Source organism: Megalops cyprinoides, chromosome 15, assembly GCF_013368585.1.
Source record: "Megalops cyprinoides isolate fMegCyp1 chromosome 15, fMegCyp1.pri, whole genome shotgun sequence".
Taxonomy (NCBI): domain Eukaryota; kingdom Metazoa; phylum Chordata; class Actinopteri; order Elopiformes; family Megalopidae; genus Megalops; species Megalops cyprinoides.
Genome location: NC_050597.1, coordinates 23,490,621 through 23,514,961, shown reverse-complemented (window position 1 = coordinate 23,514,961; position 24,341 = coordinate 23,490,621). Strand labels below are relative to the sequence as shown.

The window sequence follows — 24,341 nt, the reverse complement described above, 5'->3', positions numbered from 1 at the left end:
ATCGCTCTTCTCCATCTTACTTTTTTCCCCTCCCCATCTCCTGCTCCCTCTGTGAATAATTCAAACTCCAGAGACAGGAGTGATTATCTCTCCACCCACCCCCCTCTCCCCATAAGAGTAACTCATCAATAAGAGTGAGCTCCTCAGCCCAGACGAGTGGCTCCTGTCCCCCTCTGCGGCCTTATCATTTTTCCATGCGTGACGCGCGCGCGGGGGGGGGGGTGGGGGGTTGGGGGGGGCTATAGTTCGATCAGGGTGTCTCCCACTGCATCCCCATCGCTTGTGCTGGGTATGACGAGTGCTCTGAACCCCTCGCCCATCGTACAGTGCTCGATTGTCCCGCAGACTGTCCCCTGGCACTGTGACCGAGTGGGCGGTGCAGTCGCCTCCCAGTGACTCTGCACATGACAGACTGTTATTGGTGTGAAATGGGCGATAGGCGGCACACCTGTTCAGGCTGTACCTTGGTAACGGGGCCTTGGGCGTGTCCCCCGCCTGGTACCCCATGTCGGTTCACTCAGCGTGTCTTGCTTTTGAGGGACATCTGCTCCAGTGTACAGCAGTAGCCATTGAGTTTGGTATTATGATGAAAGTCATCATGTGAACATGTGCAATATAGTGTAACGTTGCTGCTCTTAAGGATAATTGTTATGCTAGGAATGCATGCCAAACCCTTTCTGTTGCAGGCTTTCAGACATTTCAGCACCGGTTTACTGTGTTTGGAGCTGTTTCTGAACCCACCATCCAGTTTTCTTGTTGCTCCTCGGATGCGTGTTTGAAATCTTTTGTCCTGATGGGCTTTGAAGTCGCTCTGCAGGGAGTCCACCTCAGCCGTCTTCCTCCTGGTGACTGATAGGCTTTTCCAGTTTTAGTTTAGTCTTTATCACCTCTGTCTATGATGTCAGCCTGTGATCTTTCGTCTGTTTCGTCTGCCATGCTCTCAGTGTCGTTCTGTGGTCTTCAGCTGCGGTTTGTTCGCTTCATTAGTGATTTCTTCGGCGTACTCTGACCCACAGCAAAGACCTGTGTCTAAGAAAACTTATTCTTGTACTTTTTGACCAGTATTATAAGCTGCAAATCATACGAGTTTTTTTTTTTGTCATTCTTACATTTGGGTTCATTGTAGGATACTGTGATAGCATGGCTAGCTTGGTCGTGGGTGGTCTAGTTGTAGCCAGCCACAGGTAGGTGATAAGGTGTTTGGAAAGCAAGATAGCTGTATACCTCTCTTAGAATAGCCGAAATTTCAAATATTAATGTAGCTTGTACAAAATTGATGATTCTGTCATTAATCCTGAAACAATGCCGCAAGCACACAAAATTTACATACCATGGTGGTATTTCACTGATAGCCCTCCCCATTGAATAGATGCATCTCATAAACCTCAGGGACTGAACTGTGGGGCATGGAAATATCAGAAGAATTCTGTGTTCATTAAGCATCTGAAATCCTATCAATACAGCAGAGGGAACCTGTGTAAATGAATTACTACAGTGATGTACATTTCAGTGCTTTTAAAGGGGAAAGAATTCTCAAGTAAGCTTTATTGAAGTTGTTTTCCTTGAAGGTGCATTGTCCTTGTACATCACATTAATAGAACCACTCTGATTTACCCAGCAGTGGGAAGCGAATTTTTGTTTGTTCGTGTGATTGATTGGTTCATGTAGCGCATGAGTGAAGTTTTTCTAGAGGTTTGATTCACGTTCACGGGAGGCGGTGGAGGTGGATGACAACTCGGGGAGTGATGGGGTCATGGTTTGGGTGAAGGGGGTTGTTCCAGGGCAGGGCTCCCCCATCCCCAAGCGCACCACCCACTTTCCCCTGGTTGGCAGGTGTAAAGACGGAGCTGTGCGTGACTCATCGTGGCTCTGGGACAAATCTCTCTTCATAAGGCAGCGGTTCACCTCGGCAGAGCAACGTAGCAGCGGTTGAGCCCCAAACCCACGCGGGAGCAAACCAAGGTTGCAAGTGTATGCTGTGCACAGCTGTGTGCGGCTGGCTTGTTTACAGGGGTTTTTGGTACTGCGTCTTTATCCGAATCAGGCCCAGGTTCTTCACGTTTTCCTTTCATGGCTTCTTAACTTTTCGAGAGACTCGAGTGCTTTTCTCAAGGGTACGAGACAGCGGCTTCAGCTCAGGTGTTTAGCGAACGTGCGCCTTGTGTCACGGAGCCCGTCAGCTGAGCCACGTGCCGTCAGTGTAGCTGACAGAGGCCTCACCCCGGCGCCACGTCTACACTGATGGGCTCATCCTCACGAGGGGGCACCGCAAAAAAGCTGGGGGTTGGCCTGTCGCTAAGGCAAACTTTGAGTGAAGCCCGGCTTTGAGTGAAGACGGTAGGCGGCTGTTAGGTTGAGCGCCGTGGAAACTGCGCACCATCTCACTGTGGGAGGTCACCTCCTCAGGGGCCATTCAGCTCCAAGCAGAGCGTTCGGGAAAAAAGATTTCCTGGTAGCTTAGCAGGACGCAAGGTGTTTGTGTTTGTGTGTGTGTGTGTGTGTGTGTGTGTGTGTGTGTTTACGTGTGTGTACTAGTAAGTAAGCACTCTGCACGTGTAAACATGTCAGGTGAGCCACGGAACATCGTGCTTCTCCTGTCACGGCTGTCTGTTCCGACCTCTCCTCCGCGGAAGAGACAGAGAGATGAAGCCTTGACAGATTTGACAGTTTCCAAAAAAAAAAATACTAAAAGGACACACTGCAAAGAGAAGCCAAAAAGCCTCCTCACTCCCTCAGGGTGTGTGCGTGTGTACGGATGCATTTGGCTCCTGTTTATTAGACCCCCCCTCCCCCTTCAGGTGAGGGGGAGACGCATTGAACCCACTGAGATGAAATATTTCGTGTTCATATTCTTTTCAATAAAATTCCGTCTTGGATTTAAATGCATATTGCTCTAACTTCTGCACACATCAACACATTTGATCTCCTGTCACCCATGGGAGATTAAATCTGCCTGCCCCTCGAAAGGAGAGAGGAGCATTTATTCACTTCTAACTGGGGAGGGGTCTCGGGGAAAGATCTGGCAGGCGCCCAAATCTCTGATTGCCCAGAACGGAGTCACATTAACCAGTGGAAGCTCATCCCCAGATCAGAAAACCAGCAATTACAAATGACCCAGAGCTAATTTGAACTTGTCTCATATTCTGCCTTTTTTCCTGTAATTGACTCCTTTTGAAAGTGGATTCAGGCAGGGGAGCGAGTTAGACCAAAACTGCTGAGGGGAATTGCTCCTCTGATACTGTAGACAGGTGCTGGGTTCAGGTGGGGTCAGGCGGAAGGTGTTTGATCGTAACAACACACAGAGGCCAAGTCAGGGGAATTTTAGGTCAGATTTTTAGGTCAGGTGTTTGCGGGGTGTCTATGGCCGGGGAATGGCAAGGGGTCGAAGCAGCGATCGATCGGCCGGTTTGTCGATTTGACAAGAGGATTAATGGGATTAAAACCAAGACGTGGGGTTCAGGAGTGCTAATTGGATGTGATTATGAGAGGATGCTGTCCTAGGATGGACACGGGTCAGAGTGGGCCCGGTCTGGGTCGGCGGCTCTGTCTCTGTCAGCCTCTGAGGGGTCAAGTGTGTACTGGGTTGTTACTGGAGGTTGTTAACTCATGCCGTTAGAGGCAGGGGCCTTCTGAGGTGCTATGCCTTCCTGCATTCATTAGACGGTCTACATTTTGTCATCTTAGATACTGTTGTAGTCCCCAGACTTTGATTGGTCGGGTTATCGGCCAATTACAGGGAATGTTTACGGCGAATTAAGGGCGCGGATTCGTTGCTTTTTTCACTTACCAGTGGGAGGCAGAGAAAGGTAGCGATGGTTTTGAGGCCTATGATTGATGTTCCTTTCTTACTTTGCTGTCATTTATTTAATTCCCAGCTGTTGTCACGGTGATGCTGTACTGCAGGTTTTCTTGTTTTTGTCTTCTTTGTATCCCTCAGCTGTTGGGCTGGTTATTGAAAGCAGGCTGAACGACTGAGCAAGATGGGGGGCCGGGGTGGGAGGTGGGGGCTGTCCTGACAGTGCCACTCATTAGAGGTTAAATGAAATTCTAAATAATCAATGAGGCGTGATTCCCTCCAGTGATGCTGAGGTGCATGCTGGGAGTTCATCCGCTGGGTAGGGCTCAGTCCCTCACTGTCTCTCCCTCTCTCCTTCTCTCCTCTCCACCTACACATCGACCATGATGAATCCACATTTCTGCTCTCATGTGTTAATCACAGTTCGTGATGAACGAGTCAGAGTAAACGGCTCACAAAGCTGAATGGCACAGTTCATCACGTCGATGTTTCTTTTGTGCGTATTATACAGGGCTGCGACGCTGCCTCTGGGTGCCTGAATGAGATCTCGTTCAGCGGGTAAAATGAAGTCACAGCATGGACAGAGAGAGTGCTGAGCAAACACTTTCCCTTAATGTTTTTTATTATTATTTTCCACCCCCCCCCAGGCGAGCCGGATGAGAGGGACCAGTCCAAGCTGGAGGAGAAGATGTGGGACCCCCACTGTCCGCTCACCAGCAAGCAGATCGACCAGTTCCTCGTGGTGGCACGGTACGGTCCTAGCCCCCCCCCCCTCCCCCCCACACACACACGCACAAACACACACAGAGCACACATACAGCATACACGAACACACGCGCACACACACAGAGCACACATCATGCACGTACACACACGCACACACACACACACACACACACTCAACACCACACACAGACATAACCAGTAACGCACATGGAGGAGGACTGTATCTGGAGGAGGACTGTGTGTCTGTTACATATGGTGTCACTGCTGTATAATGTCGAAAGTTTCAGGTTACAGTCAAAAGTGGATCATTGCCAATGTGCACGTGATTTAAGTAAATGTCTTGCAGCATATCCAGATATCATCTACAAAGTGTACAGAATCTGACTCATCCTAGATGAGGCAAATAACTGATAGATATGTAGAGTACATTAATAGTGTTTAATAATAGTATTTCTTTCAATAATTCATCTCTGTTGACAACTTACCAAGAATCAGTTGATCAGTAAGCCATTATCTTAACTGTCCTCTGCTGTCACAGGGCATGTCAAACTAAGAAAACTGAACTGAAGTACAAAAGTCACGGATAGGCGTGACATTATGGATCTGGACGGATATATCCTGTCTCATGTCTGCTGGGAAGGTGACGTGATTACAGGCTGATACACTACTTTCATTTTGAATTTTCCTCACGCCCTGGCCTCAAAATGTCTGCTGAAGACAAAAAAAAAGGAGCCTCAACTGAAGAGCGGTTCAGAGGCACAGAGTTAGGAGTACTGCCAGTAAACCAGCAAATTTAACAAGCCATAGCTTTTGGAAGTGCTCATGTCAGATAAAGGGCGACCCTTCTTGTATCCCCTTGGCAGGTAAGGTGAACAGGTATGGCTGTGGGGCATGTTAGGCAGAGGTAGCTAAGAGGTATAGGTGTGTGGATCAGGTCAGAAGGAGGTAGTAAGGGGAAGGTTTAACAGAATGTGGGGCATGTTGTGGCACACGTGGGCAGCGGGTGAGGAAGAGACGTACGGATTGTGTATGGATGCGTATGCTCACTCATACACACACACACACACACACACACACACACACACACACACACACACACACATACACACACACACACACACACACACACACACACACACACACACACCATTTGTGCTCTGCCTCTGAGCAGCCACAGCAGAGAGCGCTCTGACGCTTCCCTTTGTTAGCGGTTGTCATGGCAACCCACCTGAAGGTCACGCGCACCAGCTTTCAGAGCCGTGTTTGCACTCCCCCTGTTTTTTTTTCGTGCCTCGTGGGCCTCTCCACTTGGCCCGCTTTCATGCCGTCCAAACCCCAGGCCTCCAGTCCATGCCTTCAACACCATTGTTTTCTTTTTGGTTGTTTTTTTTTTCATATTTGTGTTTTTTCGGAGGAGGTGTATTTTCTAGCCCATTTCAACCAGCTCTGTTTCCAAATCCAGTTTGCTCCTTATCTGGGCCGCCATGCCTGAGGGATTAACTGAACAATAGAGAAAACACTCTGGCCTCTATCTGGGGGGGGGCATCAGGTAATCTGTGTTTGAATGTCGGCGGAGGGACCGGTCCGGTTGCAGCCGTGCTAATGGAACGGCTCCTGGACCGAATTGGACCGCGGGGGGTTCTAAATGTGACTCCGTCTGGATCCGCCTGACATAGCTGAAGCCTCGGTAGCCTCCCGCTTGCAGCTGACAGTGGCTGTCCGGACCCCCCGGGCAGTGGTGGTGATTACACCGCCGGCTCTTCAGAGCGGAGATGCCGTCCGCTCTCTCTTCCTCCCCGTATCCGGCTTATCCAGATTAACTGGGAGAGGGTATCCGTGTGATCTCTGGTGCATTTTCTTTCAGCAGTTTTATTGTGGGTGGATGGATGGATGGATGATGATGATGATGATGATGACGATGATGGCTCCTCTTCCTCCTCTTCCTCTTCCCAGTGCGGTGGGGACCTTCGCCCGGGCGCTGGACTGCAGCAGCTCTGTCCGACAGCCCAGTTTACACATGAGCGCCGCCGCCGCCTCCCGAGACATCACGCTGGTGAGAGAAACCGCCGGGCTGCACCCAGAAAACCACCCAGCCGCACCCAGCAATCGCCCATCTGTACCAAGCATCTATGGCACCCCATTGCTCTTTCTAGACACACCAAGCCCCGTTACCACACAGTCATTCATGGGTTAAAACCAGGAGCCGGCACAGCATTGTGGAATTGGATATACTGTTCCATCGTGTTTCGTTTAGCAATAGACCTTAATGGATGTTTTATAATTAGTGTTTTTTCCCTGGGCTTTGGTTTTAATTCTGTTGCGTTATTTCACAAAAGCAACTTAACCCGGTGCACAGTTACCGATGTGCTGCGATTAGTGTAATTGTCTATGAAGAGAACAGCAGTTGATACAGGTGTTGCCGGCGGGGGCTGGGGGGTTTTCTCTCGCTGCCCTCCCTTGAGTGGCTCATCAAAAAAACCTCTCAACTCGCCTCTCCTAGGAAACCCTGGGATCGTAACTCAATTAGCCCATAAATGAGATATTTGGAACCAGCGATTCTCCCAGGTTTGTTGGCTTTGAGCTGATGCGCTTCGGCGTAAAGGTAAATCAATCTGACGACGCTTGTGGGGTGATTCCATGCTTCATGATAATCGAGTAAAGGGACTCCCTTCTTGCCCGGGGTGCTGTTAGCAGCACCGTTTAGGCGTGGGCACATGAGGGTAAAGCATTTGTTGTAACAGTTTTGGCTAAAAACAGTCAGCACCCATGAAAAGCCTCTTCTGAATTTTCACACCTTTGTTGCCGGCTCATAGCTCCATGTCAATAGCCCTCTCTGAGGGAGCACATGAGCTGTTGTTCCAGAGGAATGACAAACCAGGCACCCTTCACCCACGAAAGCTCCCAGATGAGCCACTCTGCTTTTTGTGGTAATTCTATATATACACTGTATATACTCCTCTACTGGATGTCCTCATTATTTATTCTATAGACAGATTCATTAGCCTCAAGGACCCGTTAGCCTCAATCCACCCCGAACACCTCAGCTGACCCTCAGTCACAGAAATGGAGCGCATTCAGCTGAATGAAGGGGCAACCAGCCCTCAGGTTCACAGAGGTATGAATTTACACCTAGTTTCGCCTGCGAGCGTTTCTCTCGAATCAGACGAGGAGAAAAGAGCTTTGATGAGGGAGCTAGATTAGACGCAGTTTGAGTAATCACCAGCTCCGTCGGCGTGAGTGCCATTCATCAGACGACCGATGCGGCGTTCAGAAAGGAATTCATCATCAGTTGTCTGCAGCATCGCCATAGGAACAGCCTGAGCACCTCGTTAATTTCGCATCACAAGGGAAACGAATTGACCCGAACGGTTCAGGGCAGGTTTGAGGTATGCTGCCGGGTCACCCAGCTGGTCATCATTCCTTTATAAAGAATTTTTACTTCAGCTCCTGGTCAGTAGCAAAGCTCCGAGCTCTCTGTGAAGCAGCGATGAGTCAGCCGTTAGGAATTCAAACATGAGCCCACCTGCCATTGTGAAGCGGAGGCAGCTGCTGATTGGTTGGGGCCTCTGTGTTGTGGTTGGTCGGGGGTTTGGACCTGTGAGCTTAGTAACTGAGATTCTGGTCTCTGTCTCCGTGCAGTTCCACGCCATGGACACCCTGCACCGGCACGGCTACGACCTGTCCAGCGCCATCAGCGTGCTGGTACCGCAGGGGGGGCCGGTTCTGTGCCGGGACGAGATGGAGGAATGGAGCGCGTCCGAGGCCAACCTGTTCGAGGAGGCGCTGGAGAAATACGGCAAGGACTTCAACGACATACGGCAAGACTTTGTGAGTCACTCAGGGAGGAAGCAAGGCTGATTTCCCATGCACAGGGATTTCAGTGAATTGGGGACAGAGAAAAAGGAGCAAGTACATCAGGCAGGAAATAATGATGGAGGGAGGGGTGATGGCAGTAATACAGTAAAATCCCTAATACTGTATTTTGCAGCTCTAAATTTGTCAACTATGCAGCTGGTCCCATTATAATCCCATTACTTACTTCTGGTATGTGCATTCTCTAGTGGGGAGATTCTCTATTCCCTAGTGCACAGGGTCACAACAGAACAAAGCATATGTAATTATCTCCACATGCAGTTATAGGGATAGGGGAATATGGAGAGAGTAGATGAGGAAAATGGAGAGACAAAGTGGAATGAGAGAGAGAAAGAAAAGAACAGAATAAGAAGAAGAAAGTGTGATAGTCTCTGACTGGCAACAGAGACAGAAATGACAGCTAAAGAGTCAGAGAACAAATGAAGTGGGGAGTGAAAGCTGGCCGGTGCCTGATTTTAGCGTCATTGTTGAAAAAGGAGGGGGGGGGGGGAGTTTTGTCAGGCCAGGGGCACCGCAAGGGCATGGGGCGCCGCGTCGGGACATCTGACAGGGCCTCGATCTCGCTGTGCCCCGAGGAGCGATCGCCCGCGACGGCGGACCTCCAGATAGTGCTGAGTCCTCGCGTCGGAGGCTAATCTGTCTCCATCTGCGCGTGTGCCTGGTGGGTAATTGAGTTAAACTGTTTGATTAAAGCTCGGACGTGAATGCGGGCGGAGGATCGCCCTCGGCATTTAGGGGCCATTAGGGCCTCTCTCTCTCCCCCTGCTCTCATCCGTCTGAAAGTTGTTGTTGCGGCTGTTTTGCCACCAGTCATTATTCTCCCCCCCACCCTTCCTCCCGAGCCTGCCACAGGCACGCAGTGCCATATGTCACCGAGAGGGAACTCTGTGTCGTGCGGTCCGTGTTGCTGTCACATTTAGCTGACGCTAGCCAGCAGACACTCTGAGCTTACTCAGAGCTGTGTACATCCCTTATGTTTTGTATATTACACCTCCACACAGCTGCATGTATATTGAATAGATATGGGGGATGTACTGTGCGCAGAGGGCACAGCAGCAGTGAGGCACCCTGGATTCAAACCTGGAAACCCCTTGCTTTAAGTGCAGGCCCCTTACCTCAACACAACTCCTTCCCTGCAGCAATGAATTAGTAACATTCTCTCTGTCTTGCTTCCTCTCTCTCTCTCTCTCTTTTTTCTCGTTGTTTCTGTCTCTCTCTCTCTCTCTCTCTCCAGCTCCCTTGGAAGTCTCTGACCAGCATCATTGAGTATTACTACATGTGGAAGACCACAGACAGATACGTACAACAGGTGAGTTTGCCACTGCTGATGCTGAAGCATTCTTTGGCAGTGACATACCAGCAATACCGCCTCATTCGTGTTAGATGTTACTGTAGCTCAAAAGCTACTGTAATGGCACCGCTTCAGTTGTTGTTACTGTTGCCAATAACCTACAGTGACATGCAAACCTATGGCTAGTCCCCAGTTCCAGCGCTGTAAGAGGGAGCACTGGCTGTGTGTCACTCAGGCTTGAGACAGAGTGAACAGGAAACGCAGCCCCTCCCTCCGCAGAGTCGGAGAGACCTGTGGTTCGGTCACCGAATACATGCTCTGAAACTTGCTTTTGTCGTGATTTGTTTGAGCAGAAACGGCTGAAGGCCGCAGAAGCGGAGAGCAAGCTGAAACAAGTTTACATCCCTACATAGTAAGTGTGCCACGCATTTTCTTATTCATATCCTTCCGTACAAACCTCACCGTGTTATCAACATGTGTTGGTCCTGTATCATCCCTGAATGTATGCACGTGTGCTGGTCCAGTGTTATCCCTGAGAGTATGCGTGTGTATTGTTCCAGTGATGTCCGTGAGTGTATGCGCATGTGTTTGTGCAGTGTTATCCCTGAGTGTATGCGCATGTGTTTGTGCAGTGATGTCCCTGAGTGTATGCGCATGTGTTTGTGCAGTGTTATCCCTGAGTGTATGCGCATGTGTTTGTGCAGTGTTATCCCTGAGTGTATGCGCATGTGTTTGTGCAGTGATGTCCCTGAGTGTATGCGCATGTGTTTGTGCAGTGATGTCCCTGAGTGTATGCGCATGTGTTTGTGCAGTGTTATCCCTGAGTGTATGCGCATGTGTTTGTGCAGTGTTATCCCTGAGTGTATGCGCATGTGTTTGTGCAGTGATGTCCCTGAGTGTATGCGCATGTGTTTGTGCAGTGATGTCCCTGAGTGTATGCGCATGTGTTTGTGCAGTGATGTCCCTGAGTGTATGCGCATGTGTTTGTGCAGTGATATCCCTGAGTGTATGCGCATGTGTTTGTGCAGTGATGTCCCTGAGTGTATGCGCATGTGTTTGTGCAGTGATGTCCCTGAGTGTATGCGCATGTGTTTGTGCAGTGATGTCCCTGAGTGTATGCGCATGTGTTTGTGCAGTGATGTCCCTGAGTGTATGCGCATGTGTTTGTGCAGTGATGTCCCTGAGTGTATGCGCCTGTGTTTGTGCAGTGATGTCCCTGAGTGTATGCGCATGTGTTTGTGCAGTGATGTCCCTGAGTGTATGCGCATGTGTTTGTGCAGTGATGTCCCTGAGTGTATGCGCATGTGTTTGTGCAGTGATGTCCCTGAGTGTATGCGCATGTGTGAGCACTATCTGGGTGCACTCAAGCTGTTGATTTGCAGCATTGGGACCACAGACCTGCGCTATCCTGTGGAGACCGTCAGCTCAGCTCTTTCTCTTTTAGGCTCCTCCTCTTTTAGTGATTTTACACTGCTGTGTCTCTCCTTGGCTGGAATCTCAGCGTGTCTCCATGTCTCTTTCTGATCGGCAGTAACAAGCCCAACCCCAACCAGATCAGTAACGGCAAGATGGCCACCATGAACGGAGCCGCGGGGGCAGGGGGGTACCAGTCGGCCGGGGCGGGGAGAGCGTGCGAGAGCTGCTTCTGTGAGTGCCTGACCCAGAAATACACTTCCTCAGGGACCCAGACAGTCCCTACCGCACTGATTCTGGATCATACATTCACTACGCTATGCACACTTAGGTGATGTGAGTTAGATACTGCTGCATGGTGGCTGACACCACAAAGACCAGTTTCACACATCCCGTTGCCACTGTGTCCAGAATTACTCCATTCATACACTGGTATGCCTTAGCGGGCCATGATCCAATCGCTTTGTTGAAGAGCTACCCGGTCCTAATTGTTTTAGCAGTTGCTGTCAGGCCCTTAATCCCTAAAGGCGTTAATCGGGCTGTTTTACTTCCATGCAGTATGGTGTGTCCCCCGACTCTGATCAGTAATAATATGTGAATATGTCAATATAGTTACAGTTACATGACTTGAGTCTGTGTGTGAGTGTGTGTGTCTCTGACTCCGTCTCCCTCCCCCCCCCCCCCCCCCAGCCATGCAGTCCTCTCAGTGGTACTCGTGGGGCCCCCCCAACATGCAGTGCCGCCTGTGTGTGTCCTGCTGGATGTACTGGAAGAAGTACGGGGGGCTGAAGATGCCCAGTCGAGCCGAGGGAGAGGATAAGATGCCCGCCAGCCCCGCCTCCAATGTAAGCCCCGCCCCCGAGCACACCGTCCAGGGCATGTCATTACAGAGAGCCGTTAAAGCCTCGGGCTCGATGCTCCTTTCTGTTCCAGACAGCGCCGAGGAACAAGCAGAATGCAAAACCCTTAGCTGGACAGAATGATCTCATCTGTCACTCTCTGAATAAACCTTTATTACATCAGTACACTGTTATATTGAGCTCATAAATCCCACTGAGCTAACGGTGGGGGAACTTTCAAGCTGCTTAGAGAGAGAAATCAGTTGACTTCACCTCCAGGTCTTGCAAAAAATAATCAACCTCCCTCTCCCCTCCCTGCCTCCTTGCCTCTCCTCTTCCTGTCTCCCTCCCTCTCCTCTTCCTCTCTTCCTCCCTCTCCTCTTCCTCTCAGGAGCCTCGCTCGCGGAGCCACGGCGCCCGGCAGGGCTCGCACATGGTTCCCATGCGGAACAGCGGCAGCCCCAAGTCCTCCATGAAGACCAAGCAGGCCTTCCTCCTGCAGGCCACGCGCCTCACCAAGCTGGCCCGTCACATGTGCCGTGACCTCATCAGACTGCGCCAGGCCGCGCGCCGGCCCTTTGTGCCCATTAACTGTGGCGCCGTAAAGGCGGAGTGTAAGAGCTCTTTAAATTCCTAACTCCCGTCACCCCCCCCCCCCCCTCCCCACCACCATCACTCGTCATTCCCCCCCACCCCCTCCATCTTACTGTCTGTTTTTTCTTCTTATCATTGTTATTATTATTATATTATTTTGTTTTTGTATTTTTTGTTCCCAATAAAGAATACCTGCCCCTCCCCCATTTTCTGTGTTGCATCATTGTTTTGTTGAATTATTCAATCATTACTTTATCACATTGAATTGTGAATTCATCTGTTTATAGGTCAGACTTTTTTTTAACGCTAACAAACTTGCTAGCAGTGCAAAAATGAAGTTTTTTTACCGAGCGTATTCACACACAAACACATCCAGGAATCATTTCACCCCCCCTCTCACCTCACACTGTTGATATTTATTTGTGCTTTTCATTTTTTGACCAAACTGGGATTTTACAGACGTAAAAAAGAGCTGAGGGAGCTGTATATTTTGAAGATTAGACTGTATATAGATGTATTTTACACACACGGCTATATTTTGCTACATTCTCTAGGTGCTTGTGTGCAGTAAATTTAGAATGATGAATATATTTTGCAAAGGTATGGAAGTGTTTTTCACCACGTTAGGTGTTTTTCACCTTGGATTTTGCTGCCTGTCTAGAAAAGCTGGAAGTTTCAGAATCCGTCCTTTTGCCCCCCCTGTGGTGTTTTTGTTTTCATGCCCTGAATATTTGATTCACAATAGCTGGCTACCTCCTTCCCCCCCCCAAAAAAAATACCACAGTAGCTGAGGCGCATTTGTGTGTGTGTGTGTGTGTGTGTGTGTGTGTGCGCGTGCGTGCCTGTTCTGTGAGTTTCTTTAAGCCTCTGAATGGAATTGCAGTCTCCTCTCTGCAGGATGTTTACATGCCACACCAAATATTACTCATTTTTAGAATTATAAAAATGACTCGTAATTGAAGGCCACCTGCACTGGCGCGTTGAGGAGGGAAAAAAACGGAATGCATACCGTAGCCCAGGCTTTGACTCGAGGTGTAATTGGCATAACTAGATAAACCCTTTCTCTGGGTTTCATTTGCGAACAGGCACACTCAATAGTGATTGTCAGGCAAACCACCGATACATTTTTCAGAGCACAGCTCCAGACAGCATCAGTTAGGTATGTCGGCTTATTTATTGGGTGGAGTGTTGCTTGAGTTCAGTTTATGATTCCATCTGGCAACACTGAAATCTGATCAGGGTTCAGAGTGCTCGTACAGGGTGCAAAGAGTGATCCATTCATCTGGTGAACGCTGATCTGAGGTCAGTGCTACTGAATGGATTGAAATTAGGAACTTTTGTAGAGTGGTTTCTTCGTGGAAAGTGTCTGATCTCCCCAAACCTGAGGCTACTAGTAATCTTGGTGGGCAGATCCTTCGTTTCCGACTTCTGCCAAGCCTATTTTCATTTAATTTATTTTCAGTTGTGATAATGTTAGTGAGGAACAGGTAAGAGTGAAAGACTATGGCACTCATTTCTTCTCGACACAATGGGAGGGTGAAAGCCACATTCGTTTCGTCATGGCTCTTGGGAATCGGAGAGAGCGGTTTACCGTTTTTATCAGAGATATGAGATCCAAGCAAAGAAGGCTCTTGCAGCCCGAGCTGAGGTGGGTGTGGTTGTCATTGGAAACCTTTTTTCCGAACAATCCAGAGGTCCTCTGTAGGCTGGTAATATCAGGTTGACAGAAGCAATGCTCTTGTCCTGTTTGCTCTCCGTGACATTCAGAGTTTTTAAAGTTTTTAAGGGTGTCAGCCCTGTGGTTGCTATTGAGTAAGATGCTCCTTCCCTGTATATCAACCCAGTGGGTGGGTTTAAGGTGCCATGGAGAGATTGAGACCTTTAACCTTTATCTGGTTTGTCTCAAATATTAAAACCTTACTAGACCCATTGTGTTAACTTCTGAATTTGCTTGGAAAAAGTTTCAATCACTTGACTAATTTGACTCAATTGTTTTTTTCTTTTTTCTTTTCTTTTTTTTTTTTTTTTTTGCTAAAAAAGGTCATGCATTGTGGAGATGTTCAGAGGATGTGTTATCCCAGAACAGAATGTGCTGGCAAACAGCTCTTTGAAGAACAGAGATGCTTAAAGATAACAGTTCTTGTTAGAAGCTGATGATGTAATTGTTCTGGTGCATGTGACCTGTATAGGGATCTGTTGGCTGAATGCATGTTTGTGTGGGAGGAGGATAAGAAGAACTTGACCCCTTCCGCACAGAGGGATATCATATGCAATAACTGTATCTTCGTCACATTTTGACATGGCTTTAACACTTCCTGTTCTATGGTGGGATGACTGGGGTTGCATTCCAAACCACTTCCCTGCTCACGATTGCATTCAGCAACACTGACCTCAGATCAGGGTTCATAGTGTTTGTACAGGGTGCCATGGGTGATCCACTCATCTGTTGAGCGCTGATCTGAGATCAGTGCTACTGAATGGGACTTAGGGAATTAGGAATTAGGGACTTGATACTTTTGTATTGCTGTTTCTTCGTGGACGGTGACTGATTCACCACTGCTTGTAGTCTTGGTGGGGAGATGTTTTGTTTCAAAATTGCACCAGGCTTATTTTCATGAACAGAAGGTCAAAGTTGTAATTCCTGACCTTGTTCATAATGCTTACGGTAGGTGAACCTTTTCTTATCCCCATCTCAGACTCTTGGGGAAAACTAAAACTTGGCTCTTCAGCCAACATACCTTTGGCTCATCCAGGACAATGTGCCAGGGAAGACAGTAACACATTCTCATTGCCTTATTTCCAGTCAAATATTAAATGTTAAATTATGTCTTAGCCACATGTTTAATGTTGGTTTCACTTTGTTTTCCCAGTTATTTTGTGCTCTTGTCGTACATCATGGGCCCCCCCCCCCCCCCCCCCACTCCTGATGTGTTTGTGTGTCCACCTCGTTCCATTCACAACTCACATCGCTAGTGATCATCAACTTCTGTCTGTTGTGTCACATCTCAGGTGACATGCTCTTCAGTTTGTTTGTGATTGTCGTGTGAGCGACAGTTCCATCTCCTCAAAAAAAAAACCAGCAAAAAAATCAAATAAAATCATGGCTGAAAGTATTCTCTGAGTCCTTGTACTTTCATGGCATGCTTGTCCTTCTGTGACCCCAATCTGTCTGGGGAAAGAATGCTGCTTGGCTGATGGTGGAGGGGGCATAGCTCTGTGGGTCGAGCAAACTGGCATTAGCATCCCTTCCATGGTGTTCTCGGCACTTTACAGCATGACTTCCCCCTTCCCATGGTGCATCTCTTCACACTGTGCGTAGGCTTCATCCATCTCCACTGTGTATTCCGATTTCATGGATGTTATGTAAGTGATGGGCATGTGAAGTTACACAAATCGCATCGCATCACCGACTGTCTGCTTGACTTCACAACAAGAGATTTCATAATGTGTGTCTAACTGGATCTTAGTAACATTATGTCGTTGAAGAATACTGTGTGGTTGAAAATTAAACTAGTGTTGGGTCTGACAAACCGAGAACACACTAGAAGGTGTCTCTTATAAGAGAGGTACTTCCAAACCCAAGCACTTTCGTTTGTTTTGTGTTCTTCAGAGAAACCCTCCAGGTACCTTTTTAAAAAGAGTGGACTCGGTGTACTCTTGTGTAATGTGCCTTCATCTCTTGCTTTGTAAACTCTGTGTGAATTCACAGGACTCATTTCTCTGCACGTCACGGACTGGCCGTGGACTGGCCACAGCTGGTCGGGACAACACCCCTGACAATGTTGCAACTCTGACAGAAAATCACGCCCATGACAATGTCGCAGGTCTGACAATACAAGTAATGTACTTGAAATAGTACAGGTGTGATATAGACCTGACAGCACAGTACACCCATGACGATTTCTGACAGATACAGGACGATGCATCAACTGCAAACAGTTGCAGCGCTGACAACCCATCACACTTATGACAAATCATGACAAAATCTGGTGACAGAGCACCGCACACCTGACAATGTGTTATACCACTGAAAAGAACAGAATGTCTGTCCCTCCATTCCAACCTCTTTTCCAACTCCACCATAATTCACTGTATGACAAATCTGTCAATCTCTCTGTGACCAAGGATGTGATTTTTTTTTTATTTCTCCCCAGTACATCCTGTCATATTCTAACAGCACCTGTCCAGGTGTCACCTCACACCAATACTCAGGACAGGGTAATTTCCTACTTCTGTGTCCATTAAAACTAAAATCTGGACAATCAACCACACACTAGCCGCTAATCCAAGATATGTGTAAATGCCCAATTTTAAAGCAATCTATTTCTCAGAATTAATGGATGCTAATGATTTAGCATTGAGGCGGCAGTGTAGCATAGCTGTGAAGAGCAGGGCTTGTAAACAAAAGGCTGGGTTGATTCCCCACTGTGGCACTGCTGTTGTACCCTTGGGCAAGGTACTTGAATTGCCCAAGAATTGCCTCAGTAAATATCCAGCTGTATAAATGGATAACATGTAAAAATTGTAACATATGTAAGGTGCCCTGGAGAAAAGCATCTTCTAAATGCCAGTGATATAATGTAATTTAGATGTGGTTGTGTTTAGAGACAATATGGTCATACACGAAACATACCCTGAGCTTTGTGTCAGCCGATAATCCATGCTTCCTGTTCCTTGTTGTGCTGTGTGCTGAACCAGTGGTTTCTGGGAAATGTAGATCTCACAAATGAGATATCCTGAAACAAACCTTACCCCATGTATATTCTGAAGTGTGCTCCTCAGTCTGATTCGTAATTAGAGTCAGAGATATGCGCTCGTTTAGGTAGTTACTAGATTAAACGCTGTATTAAGCTTTAAATGCATCTGGAGAGGGGAGCTGCAGCACAGACGCAAAGATGACCTGAGGCTCACTGAGAGGATGCTCGCCGCTTTATTTATGTCAGGAGGAGCTGAGAGCCTGTTTCAGAGTGGCTTTCGCTCCCTCCCACCCCACGCGCACCCAACCCCCCCCCCCCCCCCCCCCAACCCCCCAAAAGTGCCCACGTCTTCGTTAATGAGCTGCAGTGATCAGCGGAGACAGTAAACGTATGCTCCATTAACGTGAGATCAATGCGCTGCCATCGTTGGAAATAACCCTGGCCCTCAGCGCGAGGAGACAGAAGGGTTCTGAGGTTGAGCGGTATTTTTCCTCTCTGAGTTGGGCGGGTTCACGAGAGGGCCCCCCCACCCCCACGTTCCCCAGGTACTCCTTCCCAGTGGGAGGCGTTTCACAGGAGCAGGCGTCACGTTGATCTCTGCCATGTTACCTATGGCACCGCAGAGTGTGTGTGTGTGTGTGTGTGTGTGTGTCGAGCCCAGAGACCAAACAAGCACAAGTCTACGAACTATCTTGTTTGTCAAATGCCTTCATACCTTTATCTTTGAGTGTATAAAAGCCATTTTCCATGCCTCAGAGGCTGTTCTGTCAGCACACAGCTTGTATCGTTCTTCCGGTCCCTGTTTGAGAGGAGAGAAGAAAAGCAGTTTCACAGTTCCCTCTTTTCAACACTTAACCCAAGGACAGGCTGACATTATCAAGAATGTTCTACAACGAAGTGAGGAACCGTTATGCTCTGTGTGAGCAGAGGAAAAATTCTTACAGTCAATGTTCAACGGCAGTCCTTATTCTGTGTCTGAGTGTGTGTGTGTGTTTCTGGATACTTCTCCTATCTCCTACTTGGTTCCACATGTCAACCTTGTCTCTGTTCTGCAGACATGAGCCGAGTTCCAGAAGGCGGAGGTCGGCCAGCACGCTTCAGGGCCTCACAGAGGAGCACTCTGTCCAGCATCCTGCAGTATCTGGGTAAGCAGCATGCACCCACACATGCATGGACACACGCACACACCAACGTATATACTGCACACCATAATAACCGCACTGACATGAGCTCCGCAAACACAGACGTGTGTTTTGACGGATGGGGTGAGAGTTGGGAATAGCTATGTGTTGTGTTGTGTTGTGTTGTGTTGTGTTGTGTTGTGTTGTGATGTGTTGTGCTCCGCACTGCTCTGCTCTGCCAAACATTGACTCTTGGAAGAGGTGTTTTGCTGTGCTGACTTTTGTGGTAGTAAACTTCTTTTGGCTGGGTCACAGAGACAAGTGATTTGTTACCATGGCTTTTTTTTCCTGAGCATGTTGTGTGAATGGTGTGCGCTGTGTGTGCGTTTCAGAGTCGCGTCCAGTGCCCCACACTCCGCGGCCCCCCCGCACCCCCGGCCTGCAGGTTCAGCCCCCCAAGAGCCTGCTCTCCTCACTGCCTAGCCACGGACCATTAGGCATGCTGGGAAAACGCAGCTACCAACACCACAGCAGGATGGAGATGACGGAGAGGCGAGGGGCCGCGCCCGGGCAAGGTGATCTATCACACATACACACCCAAACACACACACACACGCACGCACGCACACACACACACACACACACGCACACACACACACATACATACACACACAATCTCTTCTCTTTCACTTCTCAGACTCTTTGCCCCTTCAGATACAGCTCTCTCAAGTGCTATGAAATCCCAACACTGTGACTGAGATGTAGAGACAGAGAGAAGGAGAGGCAGAAACAGAAAAAGAAACTTTGATTGCGGTAGAGCCCCTTGGCTCTTAGTACCTCAATTACCAACTGGCAGAGAAGAGAGAGAGAAAGAGGAGATGCAGGTGCATCATCACAGACCACCTGAAACCATCTCTCTCTCTCTCTCTCTCTCTCTCTCTCTCTCTCTCTCTCTCTCTCTCTCTCTCTCTCGCTCACACACACACACACACACACACACACACACACACATGCGCGCACTGCTTTTCACAGAAGAAAATCTACAGTTATATGATCTGCAGTATTGATCTGCTCTAACCCACCATCTACTCAGGGTGAAAGCAGAGCCTTCTCTGTCCGCCCCTTTTCTCCGTTTCTGAAAGGGCATGCTGTCACTGAGCTGAAACAGGTCTGCCTTTATCTGGACTGAAGCTCACTCTCCTGTCTCAGAGGAGATCCCACCACACCCCCAGACCTGTGTGTCCAGTCTATTTGGTAGAAGGGATTCACAAGTGAAGATGACATGGTACAGGCACAATGCTAATGGTATGTGCAGCAGTGTGGTGTAAGGAGCAGGTCTGCAGGGCATAGAGTCCAGCGCTGTGGCCAGCACACTATATTTAGCCATTGCTGAGGGTTGGGAGCCGGAGCCCATCTGTGCTGGTTCCTCTTTGATCCCGAAAAGTTCTGCCTCAGGGAGTGATCTGGGTGATTGTGACAGGGGCACTGGTCGTGGTGCTGACCAAACTGGGCTTATGAGGGGGTTCTATTGCCTTGCCACTGGGTCATGTGACACACATGACCTATGTAGACAATGAGCCCTGAGACCGGCTGTCTATGGAGTGAGGGGAAAAAATGGAGGTGGATATTTTTACACTCTCGGCTCTCGGGCTGAGAGAAATAATTGGCTGAGGCGAGTCTGATTAATCCGGTGTATCCAATGTGGCAAGAGCAATACCCTGCGCACAAACTGACTCGGAAAAGACTGTGACGCCCCTCCCCTCTCACTACACCACATCACCTCATTATCACTCTTTCTCTCCACACCTGCCAAATTCAGAAGCAATTAGTGTGGTCACTCTTACGAAAGTATCCACTTATGAGAGTCCGATATACCAAGCGCCCGCAAATTGGTGACAGCGTGAGACTTCGTTAAACTGAAGTATTGTTAAATGAATATGAACAAAGTACATCTGCATGTCTTAAGAGCTTTATCTAGGTACCTCTTTGTCTAAGCTTTGTTAGAAACAGAAGGCAGGCTCCAACACCTGCTGGATTCTTGGAGGCAGCTACCCAGATTGACTGGAGTGTACTGAAAACTCACTGTTAATGGATGCTGAGAAATCATGGTTTCCTCTGTGGCATTCTGGAGGGATGTTGGGGGATTAGTTCTTAGCATTGCTTAATTTTTTTTTTCTTTTTCAATCTTAACTTTCTCCTGCAACTGCACACAAATTTGTCCTTTACTCCTGTGGTCTGGATAAACCTGGTCTAGTATGTTCTTTCAAAATTGCTTGTCTACTTTCTTTTCTTCCTGCAGATAACTCCAGCTATAATGTGGGACCCGTCTTGGTGAGTTTGTCTGTTTTCCCTATAGTCACAATGACTTATTCACAAAGCATTAGTGCCATGCTAAATGTAAATGCCTGCTTTCTGTAACCAATGAAAAATGAAAACATTCAAGCCCATTGTCATATATTTCCAGATTGTTTGAAAGTGAAATGAATAAAAAATAAGTTATTCATTTCTCAGGGCCCTCACAGACTTTATACAAACAGCCTTTCTGTGTTTCATTCATGGCAATAGCCACTAAGTTCCTTCTTTTTCACACAGCTCAACCAGAGACCTTGAAAACAGGTTGTTAGCACAATGAATAGAGATGCACTCCGTGCTGAGTGCTGATAAGTCAGTGCGTTGTCATGGTGAAGGAAGACATGGAGGGAGGGGCCTTATCCCCCCTTTTCTGTCTCCACCACTCAGCTCCCTACCTGCAAGGGTCTCTGGTTACACACTCCCTTTGGCGAGATGTGATCTCCCAAGGAAACAACAGCGAACCATAAGCCAGAGATGTAATGTCAGCAACCAATACTCCTCTGAGCACCGTAGACCCCAGTGGGTGAAATGAGACATTGGGAAGGAATTTGACTTGAAAATATGACATACCTACATTTCATGATTCATAGAATAAATACAATGACCTAAATGCAGTCCTATGCAGGATTGTGATGAAAAAGGCACTTATGTGTGACTAAGAAAGGCCTGCCTGAGTCTCTTCTAAGCTCTTCATGCCTCTACCCTCTTCCTAACCTCTACCCTCTTCATGACCTCAATCTCTCCATTTCCCTACCTCTCCGCTCTCCCCCTCCCCTCCCCTCTCTGCCCCCCCCAGCACAATGGACAGAGCAGCGGCAGCGCCCTCCGGACTGGCGGCAACATGCTCCGCAAGCGACGTCCCAATTGGATCGATGCCCCCAACGACAGCTTCTTCCTCGTTTCCAGGGAGACCAGGTATGCCATTCCAAGGTATCACACCCTTCTCCTTGCACTGGAGCCCTCAGGTGTGTGTGCTTCCACCTGTCGGTCTCGCCCGCATCTGTGCCCCTTACTACACAGCTTGCTAAACACAAGATGGCATACAATGCGCTATACATGGCGCATCACAAGAGCAAATCCATAGAGGCACAGTACTACCAAAATGGGTCTCTCTGGCACACACACAAGCACATAAACAGTCGTTCTGGAGGGCAGGTTTGATGGACACTGGCTGTGATTATCTGTGTAAGTCGCATGGCAGATTTGATTAGATTCTGTTCGAAAGGAAGTAGCGTAATGACCATCGACAGCTCTAAATACCAGGACTGTCGCTGGGCAAAGTGGCACTTATCCTCGTACCTGAGTAGGCAGGGAGTGCGGGAGCAGTCAGAGAGGAAACTGGGGACACAGTTTAACCAGGGAGATTTTACCTATTGAGTCAGGTGGAGGGCTCCACAGGTAACCTTGAGGGGAATCACACACACACACACACACACACACACACACACACACAAATCTACTCATGCAGTACACCGTAACCGACAGGGGACTCATTTTATATTCAAACAATGATTCATTCTGATTTCAGCTGGGTTGCTTGAAATTTACTATGTGTTCCAGGAGGGGGTAATGGGAGGCTTGAGTCACGTGACAACTCACAAGAGACTCTTTCAGCAGCCTCTACCCCCTGCCCCCTCCCTCCCATGCGCACACACACATACACACACACGCGCACACACACAGTATAATTCTTTTCAGGGGCAAAGCAGGGCAAATTTTAACCTGCAACATCCCCTTTCTGGTTCTCTCCAGTCTCTGAATCTCAGCAGGCTATTTCTTGGTTTATCATCTCAACATCTTCAAACACACACATTAATACTGACTACCGCTCTTCTCTCGGATATTGTGGGTATTTTCACAATTGGATTCCACAATTCCATTCAATTCCCCCTGCCCCCAACCCCCTCTGAGGCAGGAGTTCATAACAGAGGGAGATTGACAGGTCAATGAAGCCGTGCTCCGCAGACGGCGGAGCCCTTTTCGCGGGGTGAGTCTGCCAGGGAAGCTCGCCTCATTAGGAACGCCGTTAGCCACCCGCATGCGATTATCTCGTTAAACCGCTCGGCCGTGTTAATTAGAGGCCGATGGAGATATGATCTCGAGGAATGAGTTGGCTCATGGTTTTATGGCGCGTTTTATGTGAAATACCTCCCAGAGCATGTGAAATTGACAGCCGTTTAATGTCAGATAAATCTGCACATGAACGTCAGCAATAACGTTTTTGCCCACCTAATCCCAAGTCTCAAATCTCAAAATCCAGGAGCTTTTCCATTTTAAATCTGTAATTTCCATTAATATTTAAATCAGAAGGTAAAACCATTAAAAAACGTTGTACTGAGCAGCACAGTAAATGCTGTGTGACTGTTGGTGGTGAGCCAAAGGCATTTACATTGAGCTGTTCAGATAAAGCTAAATTAAAATGCAAAGCACAGTTATGTGGGTTAATCCAGCAGCATATCACCCAGGACCCGTGAGGGTTTCTCTGTGTCTGTGCAGTTCCACCCCATGTGGTGTCCCAGTGCATTGTGGGACATTGTGTAAGGGGGAGGCTGTATGTTCACGACCCCCTGTGAATAACTGGCTGCTTGTTTCATTTCAGTGCCCCAGCCGTTAGACAGCTCCTCATGGTAAGTTGAGCATCAGACCGCCCTTCCAGCTGGTACTGGCCTCCTCAGCCCTGCACGCAGCCATCCTCAAACACCAGACCTCATACAATGCAAGGTGAACATTGTGCCACACTTTATAATCGTGCTGTTGGTGGGTGAAGTCGAGCGCTGCAGGTTGTAGAACCCATTTCTGATAGCTCTGGACTACAAATCCCATGAGCCCCGCTGAGAACAACATTGTGCTGACCATGACTATTGAATCCACTCCAAGTGTGGTTACCTGTGGGGCCAATGGACCCCAACACCACCAGATACTTGATGGGTGCAGAATCACCTGAGTTGGGCCTTTTTACATTGAAGGGTAGTGCCTAGGGTAGGGCTTGGTTTCATGGAGAGAAGCAAACCCATTAGATTTACTTCCCTTACAGTTCGAGCTGAGCGGATTCAGAGAAAATATGAACCCACAACCAATTATGGGCAAAAATCCCAGAATGATGAGCTGATGGAGGATACAGCACTGAGAAAAATGCATTTCCATTAGCGCTACGTCTGCATGAGGCACGACTCTCTCCCTCGCACCTACTCGGGTCCAAATTTAGCCCACTGGCCTGATGAATGGGTGTTTAACTGCAGCGAAACCTGAGACAAACGAGCATTCATCAGGCCAGCGTCAGAGAGTCATGTTTTATAATAGCGGGCTCACTAAAACCATTACTCAGTGATTAATGCCATGCGAGCCTTCAGTGAGCGGGAGACGCGGCCTCATTTATTAATGCGGCTGTAATGGAAGCCCTCTGTGAGTATCACAGGTGGACGCGGCAGGGCACGCCCCCTCTCTCGGAGGACGCGCCCATGGTGTGACATCACCGCCGGGCTTGTTCTGTGCGGTCCCTGGTTTTCGCCGCCACAGGGGCGCTGTGTTTGTTAGCTGACGTGTTGAAGAAGCTCTTCGTTCCACCAAGCTGATTCGTTTAATTCCACTGATTCTTCCTGTTGACTTCAGTTTGCATCAGTCTGAAGTTCAGCACGTATC

At 48.5% G+C, this 24,341-nt stretch overlaps 1 protein-coding gene across 3 annotated transcripts in view; it reads left to right on the top strand.

Moving 5' to 3' along the window:
- Nucleotides 1-24,341, top strand: part of LOC118789691 (metastasis-associated protein MTA3-like) — a 43,599-nt gene that overhangs the window by 15,729 nt on the left and 3,529 nt on the right. For 2 of the 3 annotated variants that reach the window (XM_036546210.1, XM_036546211.1), the window contains exons 8-19: nt 4,444-4,546; nt 6,476-6,575; nt 8,162-8,350; nt 9,630-9,704; nt 10,040-10,098; nt 11,218-11,333; nt 11,790-11,944; nt 12,330-12,552; nt 18,285-18,374; nt 18,743-18,925; nt 20,650-20,681; nt 21,499-21,617. In XM_036546210.1, the coding sequence (XP_036402103.1) occupies nt 4,444-4,546; nt 6,476-6,575; nt 8,162-8,350; nt 9,630-9,704; nt 10,040-10,098; nt 11,218-11,333; nt 11,790-11,944; nt 12,330-12,552; nt 18,285-18,374; nt 18,743-18,925; nt 20,650-20,681; nt 21,499-21,617 (1,444 nt within the window). Of the gene's footprint in view, nt 1-4,443; nt 4,547-6,475; nt 6,576-8,161; nt 8,351-9,629; nt 9,705-10,039; nt 10,099-11,217; nt 11,334-11,789; nt 11,945-12,329; nt 12,553-18,284; nt 18,375-18,742; nt 18,926-20,649; nt 20,682-21,498; nt 21,618-23,301; nt 23,330-24,341 lie in introns of all 3 variants that reach the window. The other variant, XM_036546212.1, reaches the window with a different exon arrangement.